Genomic DNA, 23,398 nt, shown 5'->3' on the forward strand with positions numbered 1-23,398 from the left:
AGATCCGTTGAGACCCAGGGGAAGCTTTCCTTGAAATTCTGGTAAAAGTTTGCTTCTTTTTCTTTCAGGACTTAACATGAACCTTTGAGTAGATTCTTTTTCTCAGTTGCAAACCAAAGAATCCTATGTGATATAACAATATAGTCAGTTCAGGCATCTCAACTGAATCAGTTCAGGCCAATTTTTAGAGTCAAAGCATAAGTATGTAAGATTTAGTAACTTCATGACTCCACAAATCTTACTAGTTCCTCATGTATTATAATGTTGCTTGGTATAGGTGCATTAGAAACAGCTGGCACCTTTAATAATAACACTTTTTGTGTACATATGCTAATCTTTAAGCTTTTATATGTAATACACCTATTAGTCAGTTATGGACAATTAAATTAAAAATTTTTCCACTTAAATTAGTTTTTAATTTTTGTTAACATGAATTGACATGAAGTAAATTTGCAAGCAGGAGTATAAGAAAAAAATGTAGAGTTTTCAAATATGCCTGAAGAAAATGAAAGCTGGTTTGAAATGGAATTACCAAGTATAGATTCTTTCTGCAAGACCATATTGGTTAAATATAATTTATAGAGGCATTTATCTTCTGCGGTATGTTGTTGGATAAAACTACAAGCATTGTTGTCATTTCCTTTTTTCTTTTTAAGCAGGACAATGTGATTCTATCATTAAGGGAAAAATTCTATTATAATCAATTCTCAATTATTTTCACAAGGTATATCTATAGTCAGATTTGATTTCACATCAGCATCTTTCTATTTATAAGGAACACCTTTCTTGTTAATGGTGAATTAATGCTTGTTCAGTTTTTGTGAGCAAGGAAATAATGAATATTTTTCAGAAGTACCAAATTTTAGGCAAGTTTGCAAACTATTAGTATTCTTGAGTTTATCAGTTATTTTATAATGTGGAACGACTGTTAACAAAAACCTAACAGCTTTACATTTGGAAGGCCTCGTAATAGGGATTAGAAGGTGATGTGACAGGCTTCAGAATTCTGCGAACAAGCCTTGGGATCATTTGAAAGGATCATGCTGTAGTTCTTCCTTTAGCTGTGGATGCTAGTAAAGTTATCTTCATCTCAAAAATGCTGTAAAGGCTTTAAAACAGACTCTGCATAGTTTCTTTCCATGAATTTGGGCAATGGTGGTGAACCAGGACGTGGAATTTTCCTCATGTTCTTGTAGTATTTTAAGACTTGTTTTTTTGGGGCGCCTGGATAGCTCAGTCGGTTAAGCCTCTGCCTTCAGCTCTGGTCATGATCACATGGTCCAAGGATCCAGCTCAACGTATGGCTCCTTGCTCAGTGGGAACCCAGCTTATCCCTCTTCCTTTGCCTGCAGCTCCCCCTGCTTATGCCCTCTCTGGCAAATAAATAAATAAATAAATAAATAAATAAAATCTTTAAAATGACAACAACATAAAAAACCCATATTTTTCAGTTTTCCTAAACCAGAGACATGGGTTATGTCAAGAAGCTAGATCTCTAGAATAGACTAAGTTATCTACTGCGGCTTTATTTCATTTGTTCTTTGAAATGGGTTGTACTCACTTTTGTTTCCCTCTTATAAATGGATAATTGAAATTTAGGACTTATTTGGTCTAGGAGATACCTTACATGTTTCATTTCAGTGGCAAATAGTTTTATGATTCTAAAAAGCACGTTTTAGCAAAATTTCTAAAGTGATGGTTTTGGATTTAATGATAATATTCAAATGTAAAAACGTCCAACAGAAGTAAATAAAATGGAAATCATTTATTTTATAATATAATATAGCTATAGAGACACAATTGACTAGTTGTTTAAGTATATAAGCTGTATATTATACATAGACTTATATAAGTAAATATTTAAGTAAATATTCACAGTGCACATTAGCCTTATTTTACCAGTAATTTATATGAAGTGCATTAGTTATTCTAAAAGTATCACAAAGAAAAAAAAATACAGTTTTTCAATAGTACTTTTCTCCCACACAGAAGAAAATAACTCCCTATTACTGCTTCCTTTGGGGGACTAGGAAGGGGAAGGCTGAAGGAGATTGCTAGGCAGGAGTTCCAAATAAACACAACATCAGAATGTATGAAGAAGGGGTGATAGAAAATTAGAAAAATCTTCTGAAGAGATTTAAAGTTGACAATAATGATTTTGGCAGATAAGAATGTAAATAACAAGATCAAAAAGCCAACTTTTATATAGCAAAACTCATTCAACACTCAGCAAATATATTACATACCTAGTATGTGTACATGACATTGTGTTAGCTTCTGAAAACACAATCAAACTGAGATACAGTTCCTGTCTTCACAATTTGAGAGCCAAACAAAGCTATTACTAGCAGCTTTGGAGGGACAGATAGCAAGAAACATGCCCTCAAATCAACTCTTGTGAGGCTTCTAGTTCGATGTTATTAGTGATGCATTCCATCTGGCTCTTGGTAGCTTCCTGTCTAATTCAGTCTATTTTTGTTCATTATTCCTGCAAAGCACCAAGATAAGCCATTTCTACTTTGTTCAAGGAGGGTACACACTTACAAAATGTGAATGTACCAAATTTGTAATGATATATTTTTGAAAGTTATCTTTTTTCCTCCTTTTACATATCTGTGTTCTGTGTGCTATGGCATAGAACGACTTATTTAATCTTTAAGGTCCATTTGAAAGACAGAGACCCTTAAAAAGTCAAACCTCATACACTGTAATAAGTCTATGGGAAAAGGAATAGAGTACACTAAGCAAAAATACATGTGTGTCATTTAACAAAGACTTGGGTGAGGAGCAAAGTTCAGGTGGTGTCTAAAACAAGACCTGAAGGAAGCAGGGCAAGGGCATAGAGAGGAAGACAAATGGAAGCTTAGTCAATCTAAGGGTTGTTCATTTTTCTTAAGGTCCAGTTGAATATTTTTATTGATAATAACTCTGTGAATTGTGTAAGATTGATGAATCACAGACCTGTACCCCTGAAATAAATAATACATTGTATGTTAATAAAAATTAAAAAATAATAAATTTAAAAAAAAAAGAAAACCAGAAAAGTAGTGACTCACCTATCTAAAAGCCCAATAACTTGTATGAAAATTAAGTCTGGTTGAGGAAATAAAAAGGAATTATGGTATGCCAGAGTATTCATGTCATCCATAGCAAATCAGAAGCATGCATTTTCGAATTAACAAATATGTTCTTCCTTTTGGAGCAGGGTTATTCGGGAGTTTCTGTTTCCCAGCATAGATGCCAGATGGCAGTAGCCACAGATTGTCAGCCCCTGCATGCTGATAGTTGTCAACTTTGGATGCTAACAGGGTGTTAGAAGCAACTACTGCTGAGTAGTTTTTAATTTCATGTATATTAGTGAACATCCATTATAGTCTAGGCAGTGGGCAAACAATTATAAGCAAAAACTGGTTAGTATCACTTTAGAGGAGTTTGAGGTTTAATGTGGCTTTAAGAAACTTTTCAAGGACAAACTTTATTCTCCCTTAAACCATTCTGAATTTTTATAGAACCCTGGATGCCATAATTGTAATTAATTGGGGAAGGGAGGGAGTAAGCATTGAGAAAATTAGCAGGTAGATCAGAGTACCTTCTTTTCTCAGACACAGGATGATGGGAAGAAGAAAGTGGGTGGTTATTTCATTTACAATACTTCCCTCTGTGTCACTATACATCACTCACAGTAGGGATCCAATCTGGCAGTTCTTGCAGTCATATCTAATTAAAGGTCATGCCTTAGAATAGAAGACTTTGCACATCACAGTGCTTTTGATGGTGTGATATATTTTGTAGCTATTTTTGTAAATTGATACATGAATGGAGCTTCCATTTGGGTTCAATATTCCTATTTATCACTGAAAGTTTGTTTTTCTGTGACTTGCCTTAGAAAATAGATTTTAACCTGAAGACAAGTTTAAATCATCTGTAGGTCCATTCATGTAAGCTAGGGTTGACTGAACATGTTTGTTACAAGCATTTTTTTGTTTTCTTTATTTTTATTTTTTATTTATTTATTTTTGTTGTTGTTGTTGTTTGTTTTCTTTCTTAGGCTAACTGATTTCGTGACTACTCGAGGAACTCTAGAGAACAATACTAATATGTGCTCAAGTGAAAAGGGAATTCATATATTGTTTTATATGACTTTCGTCTTGACCACCAGAAGGCTGGCATTAGCTCAGATTGAGAGATTTTATGGAAGGAAGTTAGGAAGCTTGGTTTGGTCATGCCAAGTTGGAGATGTCCACTAGAGAGATCCAGGTAGAAAGGTTGGGTAGGCAGTTGAATGTATGAGTTTGGGAGACATGCTAGGCTGGATATATAAATTTGACAATCTTGGGCGTAAAGATGAATTGCACTTTGTGTATAGTTATGAGAGGCCGATTTTTTAAGAATAGAAGAGGATGAACCAGCCAAGGAGACTCACGCAAGGGGTAAACTGTAAAGTAGGAAGAAAACCAAAGGAATGGTGCATTGGAAGGCAAATGAAGAAAGTGATTCAAGGGTGAGGAAGTGATCAACTACATTGAATGCTGATAGGGTACATGAGAGGAGTACTGAAACCTGATTTCTGTGCCAAATAGTTATCACCAGAGATCTTTGAAGGTTGGTGGTGGGGTGGAATAAGTTCAAGAGAGAACAAGAGGTGAGGAATTGGAATCACTGATTTCTGGCTTATTGTTAATAAGTGTTATGGCTGAATTGTGTCCAGCAAAATTCATGTCGAAGCCCATCTAGCTCAGTACTTCAGAAAGTGGCTGTATTTTGAGAAAAGTCCTTTAAAGGGGGTAATTAAGTTAAAATGAGGCCATTAAAGTGGACCCTTATCCCAATTTGACTGGTGTCTTTTTAAGAGAAGATAGTTGAACACAGCTGGGATGCTTCTAAGGACGCAGCGGGAAGGTATCATCTGCCACCAAGGAGAAAGTCCTCAGGAGAAATGAACCCTGCTGGTACCTTGATATTGGATTTCTGGACTCCAGAACCATGAAAAACTAAATTCCTATTCTTTTAAGTCACCCAGTTTATGATGTTTTGTTATGGTAACTCTAGGAAATGAATACAGCAAGTCCGAGTGTCTCTCTCTTCCTTTCAATACCAATCAGAACCATGGCCAAGATGGCCAAGTGCATTCACCATCTTCTTCTGTAAGGGATTTTTTTCTTCATTCATGCACTCATGATGCTCTCTTTCAGGAATTCTTTTTTTTTTTTTTTCTTTTTGTGGGGAGGTGCTTTCTGTGGAGCTCCTTGTGGGGAATTTCTTCAACAGGTTTCCTGCCTGTCAAAATATAAACTGTTACAACATCAAAGCACCAGGGTGAACAACAGATTTAATGCTGGGTTACTTTGCTGGATTCTTATTTTCTTGTCTTTTCTTGCTTCTAAGGATTTCCCTTTATTTATTACTAGTGAAGCCATCATGTTAAAAAGTGGTGTGGTGTGGTGTGGGGTGGAGTGGTGGTGGTAGTGTGTGTGTGTGTGTGTGCATGTGTGTGTGTTTATCTGTGTATTTCATTTGGGGAGGGTGTATAGGACAACTCTTCTACCACATTGTCAGAAGCAAAATCCTTGATTTCTTTGAAATCTTACTTGTGATAAACCAATTTGATGTTATCCATATGGTGCCAATTTAATCATAATCAACAGATTGCTTTTTGATCAAGCTGAGGAACCATTAAATTTATAAACAATCTAAATAAAGTAATGGTCAATGTCTCTGGTTAACTTCTCTAGAGGCAGATCCTGATAGGGAGTTAGGGTTTTGGGCTGCCCTGAGAAGGGTATGACCCAGGTAGGGTGTCTCATTGAGGCTGAGACATACCCTGAAGCAGCTGAGAGCTGAAAATTATGCAATTATTGATTGAGGGGTGCCACATTTCCATGTCTACCACATCCAGTTATATAGTACTTAACATGATGCAGTTTTAGAGAATAATATTTATTCACTAAAGTAGTTGAAACAAATTATTAAGCATTTTTTGCATATGTAAATAGATTTTATTAAAAAAATTCCTAAAATGTCTCTCAGATTTGGTAGTATATTTTATAATCTGTTTGCATACTATATAAAGAGGAAAAAAATTTAAGAAATAAAATGTGAATTTGTGGTAAAGGTGATCAAGATTACAAATCTCTAGCTATAAAATAAGTCATGAGGATGTAGTATATGCTATGGTGACTATACTTAATAATATTGTGTAGCATATTTATTATAGCTTATCTACATATTAATATATAGCATGTTTGAAAGTTGCAAGGAGTGTAGATCTTAAAAGTTCTCACAAAAAAATTCATAAATATGTATGATAATGGGTGCTATCTAGCCTTATTGTGATGATTATTTCAAAGTACATGCAGATATCAAATCATTATGTTGTATATCTGAAAATAAATAGCAGAAAAGGTAAATTTGATTCATATAATTTCCCTCTCTTGGTTAAACCCCTTCCCCTATGTTCATCTGTTTTGTTTCTTAAATTCCACATGAGTGAAATCATATGGTACTTGTCTTTCTCTGATTGACTTATTTCGTTTAGCATAATACACTCTAGCTCCATCCACATCATTGCAAATGGCAAAATTTCATTCTTTTTGATGGGTGAGTCATATTCCTGTGTGTGTATGTGTGTGTGTGTGTGTGTGTGTATTTATGTATTCCATATTATGTATATGGAAATGGACATATGGATCCAAAATGGATATTCTTTCATCTATCTATCTATATCTATCTTTTATGCTTCTATACATCTTCTTTATCCATCATCAGTTGATGGTAATCTGGGCTCTTTCCATCATTTGGCTGTGCTGATAATGCTGTTATAAACATGAGGTTGCATGTGCCCCTTTGAATCAGTATTTTTGTATCCTTTGGGTAAATCATTTTCCTGCTCTTAAAAAATACAGTTTAACAGTTGTATATCTCTAAACAAGTTATTGCTTGGTTTTAGATATTTTTTAATTTAAAGTGCCTACCATTCTGCACATGTTGTAGTCTTTTTAGACTTGCATCTTTCATTCAGCATTCTGTTACTAAGATCCGTTCATATTGTTGAAATAGCCATAGTTCATTAACTTTTACTGCCATCTTTCATTGCACAACTATGCTACAATTTACCCTTTCCCTGTAAGTGGATGTTTCAGTTACTTCTCGTTTTTCTCTGTGCTCTCACAAATAGCGCTTTTTTTCACCATTCTTTCACATGCATCTGAGTACATGTGTGTATATTTCTCTATGACATTTATCTAGGAGTGGAATGGCTGAACTGCCAATGTATGAATATTCGATTTTATTAGATAATGCCAAATTGTGTACCAAAGTGACCTCACCAACTTCCACTTCACCAAATTAAGCAATCTTTTGATTCATGTTCTCTTCAACATTTGGCATTATTATGTGTCATTCTTGATTTTTCCAGTCAAACAGATATAAAATATTATGTCACTGTAGTCTTATTTGCATTTTCTTGAGTACTGATGAGGTTGAAAATTCCTTCCTAAGTTTATTAGGCAATAGAGTTCCTTTTCTATAAAATGCCAGTTCATAATTTCTGGCTACATGTTTTTTTCTTTTCCTTTCTTTTCTTTTTTTTTTAAAGATTTTATTTTTATTTATTTGACAGACAGAGATGGGAAGCAGGCTCCCTGCTGAGAGCCTGATGGGGGGTGGGGGGGTGCGGAGGTGGGTGTCGATCCCAGGACCCTAAGATCAAGACCTGAGCCAAAGGCAGAGGCTTAACCCCCTGAGCCACCCAGGCGTCTCTACATGTTTTTTATTTTCTTAATCATCGATTTGTTAAGAATTCTTCATATAGTTTTGATTTTTAACCTTTTTTGGTTTTATATCTAAATATCTTTTCCTAATTCAAAATTTGCCTTTTATTCTCTTTAAAATTAAAATTTAAACTTTATAAATTGAACCAAATGAATGTTCTGAACCCATCAGGGAAGTTATTTATGGATTTATACTCTTGCTTTTCCAGACAAATATTTTATACATATTTTATAATATGATATTATTACTTTTTCTATCTTAAAGACTCTGACTTTTCAAAGGTCAATAAAGCATTCAGTATAATTTTTTATAGGAATTCAGAAGTTTCTTTAAGCTGTCTGGACATAATTTAACCCATATGGTATGAGATAGAAGTGCAATGTAATTCTTATTCTTTTTTTTCCTTTCTTTTTTTTTTTTTTTTCCTTTTTGGATAACCATTTAAAAATCCATTTATTGAATACTTTGTTTTTTCTATTGATCTGTCATACTACCTTTGTTATATATTAATATTCTCATATATACATGAGTCAATTTCTTTTTTTTTAAACTGTTTTATTTCACTAATCAATTTGTCTTTCTCTGTGCCACTTTTATAAAGTCTCAATTGCAGTAACATGATAATAAGTCTTGATATCAGGTAGGGCAAATATTTTCTCTTTATTCTTCTTGTTTAGTTTGATCTTTTACCTCTATAGAATCAGTTTATCAAGCTCCATAAAATTCTGTATTTGATGTGATTAGGATTTTGTAGAATCTATGGATTATTTTATAATATAAATACCAAACTGTTGTCCAAAGTGATTTCACCAATTACACTGACAAAAGAAATTCTTATTAATTTGAAGAAGAGATATAATGCATAATTTTCAAAAGTTTGAAAATATGTACCTTAGACAAATATAAAATGAAAACATGTCAAAAATTATCCTCAACTTATTAATTAATGAGCAAAACAGTAATACTTTAAAACTGGCCCACAGTACATTTAAGAAGCTATGTATTACTAGGCAATGTTAGAATTAAATTGCTAAGTTAGTATCCCTCTCCGGAAAACCCTACAGGGCCATCAACTCTAACCTTTTGAATTACCTTTTTTAGTGGGTGGCAGTCCTTTGCTTATCTATTACACAGAACTCTTTGCACTCATGTCTGCTCCTTCACAGTTGTAAAATTGCACAGAAAACAGAGTTGAAGTCAGCCTTTCACTAAAAGAACATCTAGTAATCTCTATTGCTTATTTCTAAATTCTGGATAATTTTTCTGACAAAATTGACAATTGTTTTTTTCTAGTATAGTATTTAGATATTTTGACTTTGTCATTCATTATCTTCCTTAAACAGTCTAGGAAAAATGTATTGGGAAAGTTCCATGGGAGAACATTATTTGACTATTAAAATGGTGTGATGATAACAAGATTTTGAGATTATTGCTATATTCTTTGTCCTATACATATATTTTAAAAATAATTTCATATCTAGCTTTCATGTTATTTAGTGAAAAATGTAGAAAATGTATTTATTACTCATTTATATTTATTAGATAATATAGATGATGATTTTTTATAGTAAACAAAACCTGAAGATCCATTTATATATGTAAGGAAATAGTGTATTGTTAATATAAAGGAATATACAGAAGAATTACCATGTAGTAACTAAAAATGATGATCTAGGCCTGCATCTTCTATGTTAAAGTAAACATAAATAAGTTCTAGAGTAGCAGGTGTAGTATGATTCCCATTATTCTGTTGTTTAGATTGATCTGCTACCAGATATTTGTTAATGAAGCCAAACTAAATTTATTGAAACTTTTTGAAGTTAGTGAGTAAGCATTAGCAGTGTTTCAGAAGATGATGTTAGAAGTGAGGTATTTATTTGTTTTTTTTTGTTTTGTTTTTGTTTTTTTAATGAGGGCTCAAGTGGTGTAAAGGGGATCTTTCAGGGTAAGAAAGGATTTCAAGGGTCACCTGGGTGGCTCAGTGGGTTAAAGCCTCTGCCTTCAGCTCAGGTCATGATCCCAGGATCCTGGAATCAACCCCCTAGTTGGGCTCTCTGCTCAATGGGGAGCCTGCTTCGCCTTCTCTCTCTCTCTGTCTGCCTCTCTGCCTACTTGTGATCTCTGTCAAATAAATAAAATCTTAAAAAAAAAAAAAAAGAAAGGATTTGCTATGGTCAGTTGTCATGATAAATCATTTGGAATTGGTGGACACAGCAAAGTGAGGGTTTCGAAGCCTTAAGGAGTAATGAGTTCAAAGACAGTGCAGGTGTTAGTGAGTAGGCTTTGTAGATAAGTAATGTGTTTGCCTAGGTGAACAGACTGTAGGCTCCAATAAATTGATCTGTAGGAATTTTCTGAAACAAACAGTGAACTTATTTATTGCCTTATATCCTTATTTTTCTCAATTAAATATTTTTTGGAGATTCAACTATATCGAATTGACATAAGTAATCCATAGTTATTGTTACTCCAATTATAAATGTTTATTCTAGGAACTTTTTTCATTATTACCAACACACCAGGAAAAAGTTATGAGTTGTCAGCTTTGTATGCTCATATATAAGGTATCTTCTTTAATTTTCATTAAATAGTCCTGTTAATAGAAGTAATAACTGAATAAAAGGAAATAAAAGTTAGCAAATTTTATAATCTAGCACATATAATCTGATTCCAAAGTCCATGCTGTTATTGCTCTTAGTTCCTATATACTACATATGAAATAAAACAAATGAAGAAACTAATGTGGGGAAAATGTCAGTTTCTGTAGAAAACTAGGGTGAGATTCTATTTGTGACTGTTCTCCCTTCTCCATCCAAATTGTGTCACTTTGTCCTTAAATATATTCAGCCCAATAGAGTTTACCTATTCCAAGTTACATATGTTATTTTTACTTGAATTAAGAGTACTAAGTACTGGGGCACCTGGGTGGCTCAGTGGGTTAAGCCTCTGCCTTCGGCTCAGGTCATGATCCCAGGGTCCTGGATTTGAGCTCCGCATGGGGCTCTCTGCTCAGCAGGGAGCCTGCCTCCCACTGTCTCTCTGGCTGCCTCACTGCCTACTTGTGATCTCTGTCTGTCAAATAAATAAATAAAATCTTAAAAAAAAAAGTACTAAGTACTAAAATATCTTAAAGAAATATGTATGTCTTAGTGAGCTGTGTCCATTATTGAAAAGTGAATTCTCCCTGTAAGTACAAAATGAAAGAGGCTGCTTGGTGTGTTGATTTAAAGTCTTATGACATTGGTGAAAATAATTATATAAAATTAAAAGGTGCTTCTTTCACTGTACCTGAGTGTCTTCATGTAATTTCTGGAATCATTCTAAGAACTAGCATCTGTTGAACATGACCTGACTGTGAGACTCAGTGGGTTCCTCTTGAAAGACACATATTTATTTCTCCCCAGACTGGGCTTTGATATTTAACCATGCCATTCCCAGCAATCCTGGGATGTGTGAGCCCTGTTATATTTTCCTTCAAGGTTTTAAAATGACTGGATGTATATTCCAGCCTGCATTAGAGAGTACCTGGTATTTTATATCCTCTTAAAAAAGTATAGAGAAAAAGAAAAGGGGATTTACAGGTGGTAGTTGTGAGTTTTGATTGGGAGGCTGTTACATTTGTGGTGGGGCTCTGCTGCCTATAGTCATATAATGTAGATTTATAAGCCTTTCTGGGGCTAACAGCTTTATTCTTCCAGAATGTATGCGTGTGTTTGCATGCATGCATATATGTTTATGTATGTATGTGTACACACGCTTGTATGCAGCTTATCATGCGGGCTTCTGTGTGTGTGTGTGTGTGTGTGTGTGTGTGCGCGCGCGCAATGGGAAGAAGTAGAGTTGAGGTGAGAGAAAAGAAATGGACATGAAATGGACACGATCTTCAAGCAACTGACTTTTTTTTTTTTTTTCAAAATTTTTACTTATTTATTTGACACAGAGAGAGAGATCACAAGTAGGCAGAGAGGCAGGCAGAGAGAGAGGGGAAAGCAGGCTCCCCGCTGAGCTGAGAGCCCGCTGAAGTGCTTGGTCGCAGGACCCTGAGATCATGACTTGAGCTGAAGGCAGAGGCTTAACCCACTCAGCCACCCAGGTGCCCTGCAGCTGACCTTTTTCTTGAGGTGTTTGGTGGTGATAAAGTTATATAATACATATCAAACAGTTTACTACAAGCCTGAATGCTATATATTTTTCTACTTTTTATTATATACTTAGAATAAAAATGAGTAAATGTTCTGTTTGCAGTTCTTTCTCTTTTTTTTTCCTTTTCTCTTCTCTTCTGTTAATCTTTTCTTCTTTCTTTCTTTTTTTTTTTTTTTAATGGCTTGAACTACACCTGCCCCCTACTCATGCAGTTGGGTGGGCATATAAAAAGGCAAATCTTTTCAAAGGATGAAAAAAAAAATGTACCTTTTCGCTCATCCTAGCTTTATTTTTTCTGACCATACAAAGTTAAGTTAAATGGGGTTGCTTACCTTTAAGTCTTTAAAATAAAATAAAGGAGCGCAGAGAGTCGGCCCAGCAAATGAGCACTACACATGAGCACATGCGTTTTCTAACTGAAGAGAGACTTGAATGCAGAAGTACTCTTGGGCGGACTTGTAATGTGTTTTATCATGGAAACTGCAAGCATGTACGTCTCCAACTACCTGCAAACTTCGATTACCAGGAAGTGACAGGAGCATAAATGCAATTATTGAGAGACTGCCATCATTATCCATAGTAAAAGAAAATTGATGCGTGATTAGCACTCCACTTCATGTACATTCAAACATACTTATACAGATATATGTGTATATATATATGTGTGTGTGTAGTCATCATATATTTCTATACCAACAGGATTCCCTTTCCAAAAATGACATGATTTAATTTATTTGTTTGCTTGTTTATTTTAAAGATTTATTTATGTATTTATTTATTAGAGAGAGAGCACAGGCGAGCTGGGGGAAGAGTGGAGGGGGAGGGAGAGGGACGAGCCGACTCCATGCAGAGCACAAAGCCGGAGGTGGGACTTGATCCCAGGACATTCAGATCATGACCTGAGCTGAAGCCAACAGTTGGTTGTTTTAACTGACTGAGCTGCCCAGGTGCCCCAGAAATGACATTGTTTTAAATATCATTTTAAAAATAAGAGAATGCTATGAAAGTCATCAGAATTAATCTCTGCCTCCTCATAAGATGTTACTAACTAAAGGAGGTGAGAAAGTTAGGCTTGAGTAGTTATGAAGAAGATTGGATGGGCAAAAAAGAAGCTGGGAAGTAGGAGAAGGGGTGTCGTAGTATTTAAAGTGGACTTAGTTTCATGCATGTAGTAAAGGCTGGAAGCCAGGTAGAAATCCCTTGGAAGCACTTGAGCATGGATTAGCGAAACTAATTTTTCAAGATTCAAAATTGATTATAGCCTTATTCATTTAGTTTTTTTTCACAAGGATCCATTTGAATGGCTGCTCTGTTAAATAATTTAGTTATCAGAAGTTAGGAATGAATATTTGTAAATAGGAACCTGGTTTAGAGTAAATAATCCAACAGCAGAATTAAACAAAGACTTGTCTTTATCTCTCTGTGGGTCTGGTGTTTGCAATAGTTTTCTGCAATATTTTATAGATGACCTAGAAATCTCCTAGTAATGAAGAATCAGTTGATGAGGAAGCAGGAGGCAAGAAGAAGTAATGGAAAGAACAACATCCCAGTTGTGTTTCAGTACTAGCTATGCATTAGGCAACTCACTAAAATTATTAGAATTAAAGTCTGTTTTTTTATATAGTAAAGTTGATGTCTGCCTTTCTCAAGGCAATAGCAACATTGGAAAAATTAAATAATGTAATTTTTTTCCTAAATATTTATCAAATCATGGGGAGATAGAGCAAATAAACAAATAAATTTAAGTTAATAAAATTGAAAAAAATTAAAAATCTGCAGGGAATTATCATTAATCTTAAAGTAGATCAAATTGGAATAAAAAGGAACTTCTAAGGATTGACCTCACTACAAACCCAGGTTTTGTATCCTCAAATATTTATAATCTAAGAAAGGAAAGAAGATGCATTTCATCTTCACACGAGTTATGCACTGAGTCCTAAGGTTTATACTAAAGAAAGAACTAGAGACTACCCTACCTCTTTGTTCAGGCCTTCAGTCACTCACAGTTAATGCCCAATAGGTTGCAAGTAACATGTGACATGCTAAAGATATAATCATGAACAAAACAAAATACAGTTCTGGCTCTCCTGGAGCTTAATTCTAAAGGACTTACTTCATATAACTGTGAAATGCTATTGTCGTCATCATGGAATATTAGTGTATTGGTTTTGAAGGATTGCCATAACAAAGAACCAGAAATAAGGTGCCTAAAAACAACAGAGGTTTATGAATTCCAAGCTCTGGATTAATTATGGAAGTTTGAAATCAAGTTGTTGGTAGTACTATCCTCTCTCCTAAGTCTCTAGAGGAGAATCCTCACTCGCCTTTTCAGCCTCTGGTAACCCTAGTGTTCCTGAGACTGTGGCCATAAAACTCTAGTCTTTGTCTCTGTCTTCACATGGCCATCTTTCTTCTTCGTCAGTGTCCAGATTTTCCTCTAATAAATAGATGAGTGGTACTGGGTTACAGACTCATCCTACTCCAGTATGACCCAATCTTAATTGAACTATGTCTGCAATGACTCATTGCCAAATAAGGTCACATGAGATTTGGAGTTAGGACTTGAATATATCTTTTTAGGGGACATAATTTGGTGCATATCAATGACTTTAGAAAAAATAAATACATTTACAGTAATGTATATTTGGAAAGGTGTAATTCTCATAAATACCAGCCCCATTTTAAGTTTTAGTAGTGGTGGAAATAGAGTGAGAGAAACCTGCTAGTAATATGCAGAGAGACTTTCCTTTTTTTTTTCCTTATTCTTCGGAGTCAGAGCACCCAACATAGAGTTAGAAAGATGCACCAATTTAAAAGCACAAAAATGATGCCAAGGGAAACGTTCTTAGACATGGGAATCGCAGTGGAGCTATGTACATTAACTTGACATCCAGATGTAGCTTTTTCAAAGAAAACACTCACCAACAATACACAGAGAGACTAACATGTGTCCACTGAACCTATCTGCTGAGACCAGAACGTCCAGGCAGGTTTTGCCTTGTTAGAGTTGAATATAATCATAAATAGTCATGCATGGACTCTGTGACTAATAGGACAGTCTCAGAGGGAGGTAGTAAGGGAGAGCACCAAATAGAAATAGAGGAAGACTCTTCCTTGTACATATTACAAGTCCCAAAGAGAATATATGCAAAGGTTTGATATCCTACAGAGCCCAGGGTATTATTAGCACTTGAAAAAAGTGAAATAGTTTTTCGGAAAGAACAATGTGTTTACAGTCTGGTTCAGAATTATTTTTTGTGTGGTTAAAATGGTGAGGCCTATCTTAGAATTAGTAAAGAATTTTAAGAGTGAGACAAGGAAGTTGGCTTTTAACAAGATCTTGCATGATTTTTATACTAAATTTAAATAAACAGAGCAACAGAAGGAAAAGAAAAGAAAAAAAAGTAACAAATTGAAGTTAATATTAAGGCAAATTGACAATGGTTATACAAAGTATCTTTGTAGTAATCAAATTGTTATAGAAAAATATGGAGAGGTTTTCAATTTGTATATTTTTTCAATTCATATTTGAAGATATTGGGATAATCTAAAGATGATAGCACATCAATATACTAGTTAGTTATGACTAAGGAGGAAAAACTTCTAAAAATATAAGAAAATGAATCCATGAGTAAATTACCTGAATAATTCATGACTACCAAAACTAGTCAAGAATTGAAAAAAATAATTGCAAGATAGAAAAACTATTAGAACAATTCATCAAATCACTGTCAAAAATATCCCCAAAAGGTACCATCAACTTGATAGAATCAAGAAAGGCATTTGATAGCAATCAATTTATCTTTTATATCTTTTTTATCTTTTTCAATATCTTTTTGTATCTATTTATATCTTTTTTATATCTTTATAAAAGATATGTCAATATATCTTTTAGTAAGATATAAATGTTTATTGTAGTTTCAGGGTCAACAACATAATTATTGCTAAAGCATAAGAGGCCTTCTAAGAGTACATACCACAGTTGATATTTTTTCTTCAATAAGTGCTAGTCAACATAATAACAAATGTAAATAAAAATATTGATTTTTAGATGACATGATTGTCCAGAAAATACAAGCAATAAATCTGAAAAAAATGTATTATTGCATATGAAAGAATTCAATATGGTCGCCATTTATAATACTAAAACCGAAAGTTGAAAGTTAGAACAAAACACTTAAAAAATTGCAACCAAAATTGTAAAATACCCAGAAATAAATGTCACAAAGAATATGTACGGTCTATGCAAATCAAATAAAATTTCGTTGACCAATATAAAGCTAATATTTTTAAACAATGAGAACATATCAATAGGACAAGATACCACATACTAATTGTAATTCCATTTTTAAAAATACAATTATAATTCCACTGTTACATTGAGGTAAATGTGACTAAAACTGTGGTGTTCTGGGGATGATCTAGAGAGTGCATTAAGTTGACCTATTTGAATGGAGATAAATTCAGATAAAGTTAGTTGGGAGGAGAGAGTTCGGAAGGAAGGAAGGTAGGAAGGACCAAAGGAAGGAAGGGGAAGGAGAGAAGGAAAAAAGGGAAAGCAAATTTAAATCTGGAAAAGGAAATATGAAGTGGCTATTTAAGATAAAATCATGGAAAAAATTAGGAAGCATAAACACTAAACTCTGTACTAAGTCCCTGAGTTTTAGAGAACTGTATGGTGCTAAGAAGGTCCTCCAAGAATACACTACCACTAACTGGCTTTGATTCTGGTAAAGGTTGTTATTACAAAAATAAAAGAAAACTCTGCTCAATATTATGAGTAGTTAACTTAGTCATTTTTCTCTACCCAAGAAAAGATATGGATCAAAAAGTGTTTTGCTTTGTTTGTATGTTAGCCTTAGTGTTAAAAAAAAACATTTGTATAAACTTATGCTTTAATGTCTTATGCTCCTTGGTGATCGTATTGACTCAGATATCACTATATTTATTAATAGTTTTACTTCACATAATATTATAATGAGGAGGGAATCTGGAAGTATTTAATGAGAGAATTTATCTCATGCAAAATTGGTTTTACCTCAGGAAAAAAATGAAATAAAAATCAGTCACAGTATTTCAAACTGTTATCCAGTCTTTTGTACATTTTTATATATTGGAGAGCTCTTCACTTCACATTGATGATCATTTACAAATTGGGTAATCTCATTCCTAATTCTCCTATTTCTCTATGATTAATCCTATATAATAGAGCATCATATTATGAGTCAATTCATTTTAATAATGATGTTCACTTCAGTATTTAAGACAGGTATTCTGTTACTGCTAACTCTTCATATTTAGGCTAAACATTTCCAGTTCTTTAAATTTGTCTTCATATGAGATGCTTTCCAGATCCTTCATTATTTTGCATAAGGCTTTAAATGACCTAATTTTAGTTACATCTCTGTTACACACCCAATACTGAGCTTCAGATATTATCGGAAGAATGGACTCATAGTCTTATCAATTTGGTAACTCTGGAGCAAACTTGCATGGCCCTTTGTGGAATTATTTGCATAATAATGATATGTCCTTTCAAATTTACTTTTGTAGCCATAGCAGATTTGAAATAATTCAGCTTGACATCAATGTTATAGTTGCTTTATTTAAAATGAACTGCCTTTTCAGTACAAAAAATAAGGGAAACAGATTCAATGATGGATTCCTAAGATACTCCTGGATATTCTTAAGATACATGCATGTGTGTTCATGCACTTTTGTAGTGTGTATAAGTGTATAAGTTTATGTACTTGCATATGTAAGTGTTTTGCTGGAGGATATTGCAGTTTTTAATTGAAGTATTATTGACATACAACATTATATTAGTTTCAGGTGTAAGCATAATGATTTAACATTTGTATACATTGTGAAATGATCACCAAAATCAATTTAGTTTCCATTTATCACCATACAGACTTACTGGACTAAACTAGAATTTCTTTTCTTGTAATGATAACTTCTAAGATTTACTTTCCTATCAACTTTCAAACTTGCAATACGATATTATTGATTATATTCATCTTGCTATACAGACTTTTTTTTTATACAGAATATTTTAAAACTAGAATTCCACTTATATTCACTAATCTTAAAAAAAAAGACAAATAAATGAACAAACAAAATAAGAACAAAACTCAGAGATATGGATAATAAAATGGTGGTTGCCAGAGGGGATAGGAGTTGGGAAGTGCAAAATAGGTGAAGGGGATTAAGAGTTACAAAATACCAGTTACAAAATAAAGTTTCTAATTTATACAGATCACATTATCAAAATTTCATGATGTTAGGAAAAATGAAATTGAATCTGTTGTGTAAATATTAAAGTGCTTTCTTAGCTATTTTGGAATTATAACTTAAAATAAGTTGTACTTACGACCATTTAATTAAGAAAATTTCAAATAAAAATATAATTTCAAATGATAATTATTAACAAATCATCATGAACATAATATTTCTTTTCAGTTAGCATTTTGAAAATATTAATTAGTCAGCATGTGAGAGAAGTTTGCTGGAATTTAGGGAGAAAGCAAATGTATTTATTAGTATGCTACTGTTTTTTACACTGTTGGTATTATTGTATTGAAGATTAAATATATAAAATCAGTTCCGTAATTGTTTTGTCTGGTTTATAACCTATCTATGTTGACTTTAACATTCTACTTGTCATTCATTACTACTCCTTGTTGATCATGTATATTTTATTATAAGCCTAAATAAATAAATAAAGAGGTTAAGTGTCCCATAATGTGGTGTCCCAAATAGGGTCATGATGGAGGGAAAGACTTTTTAAAAATAGAGTTTCAGGCCTAGTCCCTTAAGATTCTGACGCAGTGCATCAGGTGATAGTGTTCAAACTGGATCCTTCAGACACCTAAATGATTCCAGTGACAGAGAAAGAACTTGGGAAAACACTGTTTCAAAATTATTCCAAAGACACATATTATTGCTGTTTTGAATTATCTATACCATGTATTACATCTGCTAATACAGATAATAGAATTAATTATATATGGTATTTGAACTTATTCTATGTTTAGAATTAGAAAGTAACTCTTTCTCCAAAAAATTCAGCATTTTTACTCAATTTTCATTTTCTGTAGTGGGGATTCATGCAAAGTATTTAATGCATTAAATAAAATTACTTTTTAATGTATTTATCTTTAGATTATTTATACTTTTATCTTTTGCTTGCAGGGTACAAGTTGAATTCTATATGAATGAAAACACATTTAAAGAGAGGCTAAAGTTATTTTTTATCAAAAACCAGAGATCAAGTAAGTCATTTATTTTATTCTCCTATGTGTTTGTACATATTTGCCTAAAAAAATTGCCTAAAAAATTCAGCTGTGCAATCCTTTTGCAAAATATCTTTTATCTAGAATGAATATTGATAATCTTGTCTACCAGGCTATAAAAGTTTAGAAAGCATAGATGTTACATTTGGTGTTGGTAGGGTTTTTGAATACCTGTAATTCTCCAAATCCCACATCAATAAGCAGACTTGTGAGAGAACCATCTGGATTAGTCGAGACATTGAGGAAAAGAACTTAAATCAGGGTACCCTTATTTTAAGAGATACTGATTAGGCTCTTACGAACAGGAATAATTGATTTATTGAGGAAGAGTTTAATGTTTCCCAGTCATGCATCATAAGGGCTTTCTGAAATGTACAGATTATTAGCAACCTTCTTTGGAGATTTTGAATCAGAAAGTATAGCCTCAGCCCACAGTTTCACACCACTGATTTTTCTCACCAGATAAATTTGGGAAACATTTCAACTTCAAGAAGACATGAAATTAGCATAGCCACTGACCTAAGACCATTCAAGGCTGATGTGTCAGTGATACTTGTCGCTTCCCTGTAATACCACACATTTTTTAGAAGCCATGTATAATGAGTCAATGTGTAGTTTTTCATATGACTTTTGTTTAAAATGTCAACACAAAAAAGGAGAGGTCTATATTAGATTGTTGTAGATTTTGTTCTTTTTGAATTTTGATCCTGGAATCTTCTTGGGGTGGTCTAGGTTGAGTTGTGTCTCTATAGGGTTCAAAGAGAAAAGCCTGAGTTGTGGGAATTTATCCAAATAGAGTATAGGGACTGTTTCAGTATGTAAGGCACACTGGTTAGAGATTCTTAATGGCATATTAGCTGCAGAGTTAAGACTAATAATATCTTACGCCTTTCCAATCTGGTTGTTTAGAATTTCCAAGGAAGTCCCACCAATAAGTATTACCTAAAGCAGCCGCATCATCTGAATAAGTGTCCTTGATTTTGATACTGACAATGCTATCTTTCCAGGCCAGAAAAGATAGATGCATTATTTGAATACTTCACCAGCAGCCAATTTTGATTAAATAGTCATTTGAAGAGGCCAGTTCTATAAAACCAGCACAATTTCATTAACAGTTTAAAAGATTTTATAAAGAAGCTAACCCATAAAATGTATCTAGCATTTTAATAGGGAAACTTATGAAAAATTATACAATTAATAAGCATTAGCATTTTGCTGTTAAGAAATGTTACCTCAAGTACACTCATATATAGCAGAGTAAAAAGATGACATTTCATTTCCAGATTTTATTAAGTAATAATTATAAGAAGACCTTTCTCAAAATTTTATTCATAATGCATGAATCAGATACCACCTGATAATTACAGGAAAGGTAATACTTCTATTAATCAGACTTTAGGCATATTTTGCCTTATGTTAATTGCTTTTCTTCACCATCAAGTACTATAGACTGCATAACTGTGACCTATACAGTTTTATAGATACATACATAGCAGTCTTAATACCCCCTAAATATTTAAGATTTCATTGGTATTCAGCCTAAAGTCAAAAGTAAGTTTCAACTGGTTGAACTAAAAAGTGTGTATGTATGCATGTATTTTCCAGAAAATGCTATTAGGATTCTTCTTCAATTATATAATTACTAATTGAGTGTGTGTGTGTGCATATATATGTATGTATATATGCATATATATATATATAGTTATATACATGATTATAATTTCTCTGTAATCAACTCCACAAGGTGTTCTGAAAGTAAATGATTTATAAATTATCTGGTGAATTTGTAAGCGGCTAGATTTTCTAGCTAGGTAAAATTTATTCCAAAATCCATGGAAATAAAAATTGCTTACACTTCTAAGCATATTGGCCCAATCTTGATGGGAAATGATTTTTGTGACTTCTGAATGCTCAAACTTAGATTTATTCTTGGGTATAAAATTCAGTGCCATTTTCAGTGCATACAATCTGTCAATGTCAATTTTTTTTCAATGTTTAATTAATTAAAATCGGCTACCTAAAATTTTAAGAGTTTAGACAATTATGATATTGTAGTGTCTGAATATAGTTTAAATTCTGTACTTAAAGTTATTTTTGACCTTTTTTTTGGTCCTTCATGGACTAAGTTCAAATGAAAATTAAATTTTTGTTGTTTGTTTAAAGGTCTAAGAATTCGTCTATTCAATTTTTCTCTCAAATTATTAAGCTGCTTATTATACATAATCCGAGTGCTACTAGAAAACCCTTCACAAGGAAATGAATGGTAAGGTGTCTTTATCTGAATTTCAACAATGTTCTTTTGATTACTTTGAATTGTGTGATAATTTAATTTATTTTTATTTCAAGATTTTATTTAAATTAACATTAGTTAACATATAATGTAGTTAGTTTCAGAGGAATAATTTAGTGATACTTCATTTGATACAATGTCCAGTGCTCATTACAAGTGCCCTCCTGAATGCCCATCTCCCATTTATCCCATCCTCAAACCACCTCCCCTCCAGCAACCCTCAGTTTTTTTCCCTATAGTTAAGTCGTTTTCGGTTTGCCTTCCTCTCGCTCTCTCTCTCTCTTTTTTTTTTTTTTTTTAAGATTTTAATTTATTTATTTGACAGACATAGATCAGAAGCACACAGAGAGGCAGGCAGAGAGAGAAGGAGGGAGAGCAGGCTCTCCGCCTAGCAGAGAGCCCAGTGCAGGGCTCGATCCCAAGACCCTGGGATCATGACCTGAGCTGAAGGCAGAGGCTTTAACCCACTGAGCCACCCAGGCACCTCTGTCTTCCTCTCTTTAAAAAAAAAAAAAAAAAATTATCTATCTACTTATTTATTTATTTAGAGAGCGAGGGGAGGGGCGTAAGGAGACAGAGAGGGAATCTCAAACAGACTCCATGCTGAGCACAGAGAGTGTCTTAGAACTTGATTTCATGATCCCGAGATCACAGCCTGAGCCAAAACCAAGACTCAGACACTTAAAGGACTAAGCTACCCAGGTGCCCCTCTCTCTCTCTCTCTCTTTTTTTATCTTTTATTTTTCCTTCCCTTCACCTATGTTTATCTGTTTTGTTTCTTAAATTCCACATATGAGTCTTTATCTGACTGACTTATTTTATTCAACACAATATGCTCTAGCTCCTTCCATGTCATTGCAAATGGCAAGATTTCATTATTTTTGATAACTGTGTAATATTCCATTGTGTGTGTGTATATCACTTCTAATTTATCCATTCATCAGTCTATGGACATTTGGGCTCTTTCCGTATTTTGGCTATTGTGGATAGTGCTGCTATAATCATTGGGGTGCATGGGTCCTTTTAAATCATTATTTTGTATCCTTTGGATAAATATCTAGTAGTGCAATTTGTCATCTCATTGTGGTATTGATTTGTATCTCCATGATGCTGAGTGATTTTGAGCGTTTTTTCATGTGTCTGTTAGTCATTTGTATGTCTTCTTTGGAGAAATGTCGTTCATGTCTTCTGCCCATTTCTTGACTGGATTTTTAATTTTTTCGGTGTTGGGTTTGATGAGTTCCTTATAGATTTTGGAAACTAGTACTTTGTCTGATATCTCGTTTACGAATATCTTCTCCCATTCAGTTTTGTTGATTATTTATTTTGCTCTGCAGAAGCTTTTTATCTTGATGAGATCTCAATAGTTCATTTTTGCTATTGTTTCCCTTGCCTTTGAAGATGTTGCTGTGGCTGAGGTCAAAGAACTTGCTGCCTGTGTTTTCTTCTAGGATTTTGATGGTTTCCTGTCTCACATTTAGGTCTTTCATCCATTTTGAATTTATTTTTGTATATGGTTTAAGAAAGTGGTCAGTTTCATTCCTCTGCATGTGGCTGACCAATTTTCCCAACACCATTTGTTGAAGAGACTGTCTTTTTTCCATTGGACATTCTTTCCTGCTTTGTTAAAGATTAGTTGACCATAGAGTTGAGGGTCCATTTCTGGGTTCTCTGTTCTGTTCCATCAATCTATGTGTCAGTTTTTGTGCTAGTACCACACACTCTTGATGACTATAGCTTTCTAATACAGCGTGAAGTCCAGAATTGTGATCCCTTCAGACTTGCTTCTCTTTTTCAAGATTCCTTTGGTCTTTTTGGGGGTCCTTTACAAATTTTAGAATTGTTTGTTCTAGTCTGTGAAAAATGCTGGTCTTATTTTGATAGAAATTGCTGAATGTTA

At 33.6% G+C, this 23,398-nt stretch overlaps 1 protein-coding gene across 1 annotated transcript in view; it reads left to right on the top strand.

Moving 5' to 3' along the window:
* Positions 1–23,398, top strand: part of KCNT2 (potassium sodium-activated channel subfamily T member 2) — a 344,033-nt gene that overhangs the window by 77,333 nt on the left and 243,302 nt on the right. The window contains exons 2-3 of the mRNA XM_059414103.1: positions 19,108–19,187; positions 21,372–21,471. Coding sequence (XP_059270086.1) covers positions 19,108–19,187; positions 21,372–21,471 — 180 coding nt within the window. The remainder of the gene's footprint in view (positions 1–19,107; positions 19,188–21,371; positions 21,472–23,398) is intronic.

Source organism: Mustela nigripes, chromosome 10 (genome assembly GCF_022355385.1).
Source record: "Mustela nigripes isolate SB6536 chromosome 10, MUSNIG.SB6536, whole genome shotgun sequence".
NCBI classification, from domain to species: Eukaryota; Metazoa; Chordata; class Mammalia; order Carnivora; family Mustelidae; genus Mustela; species Mustela nigripes.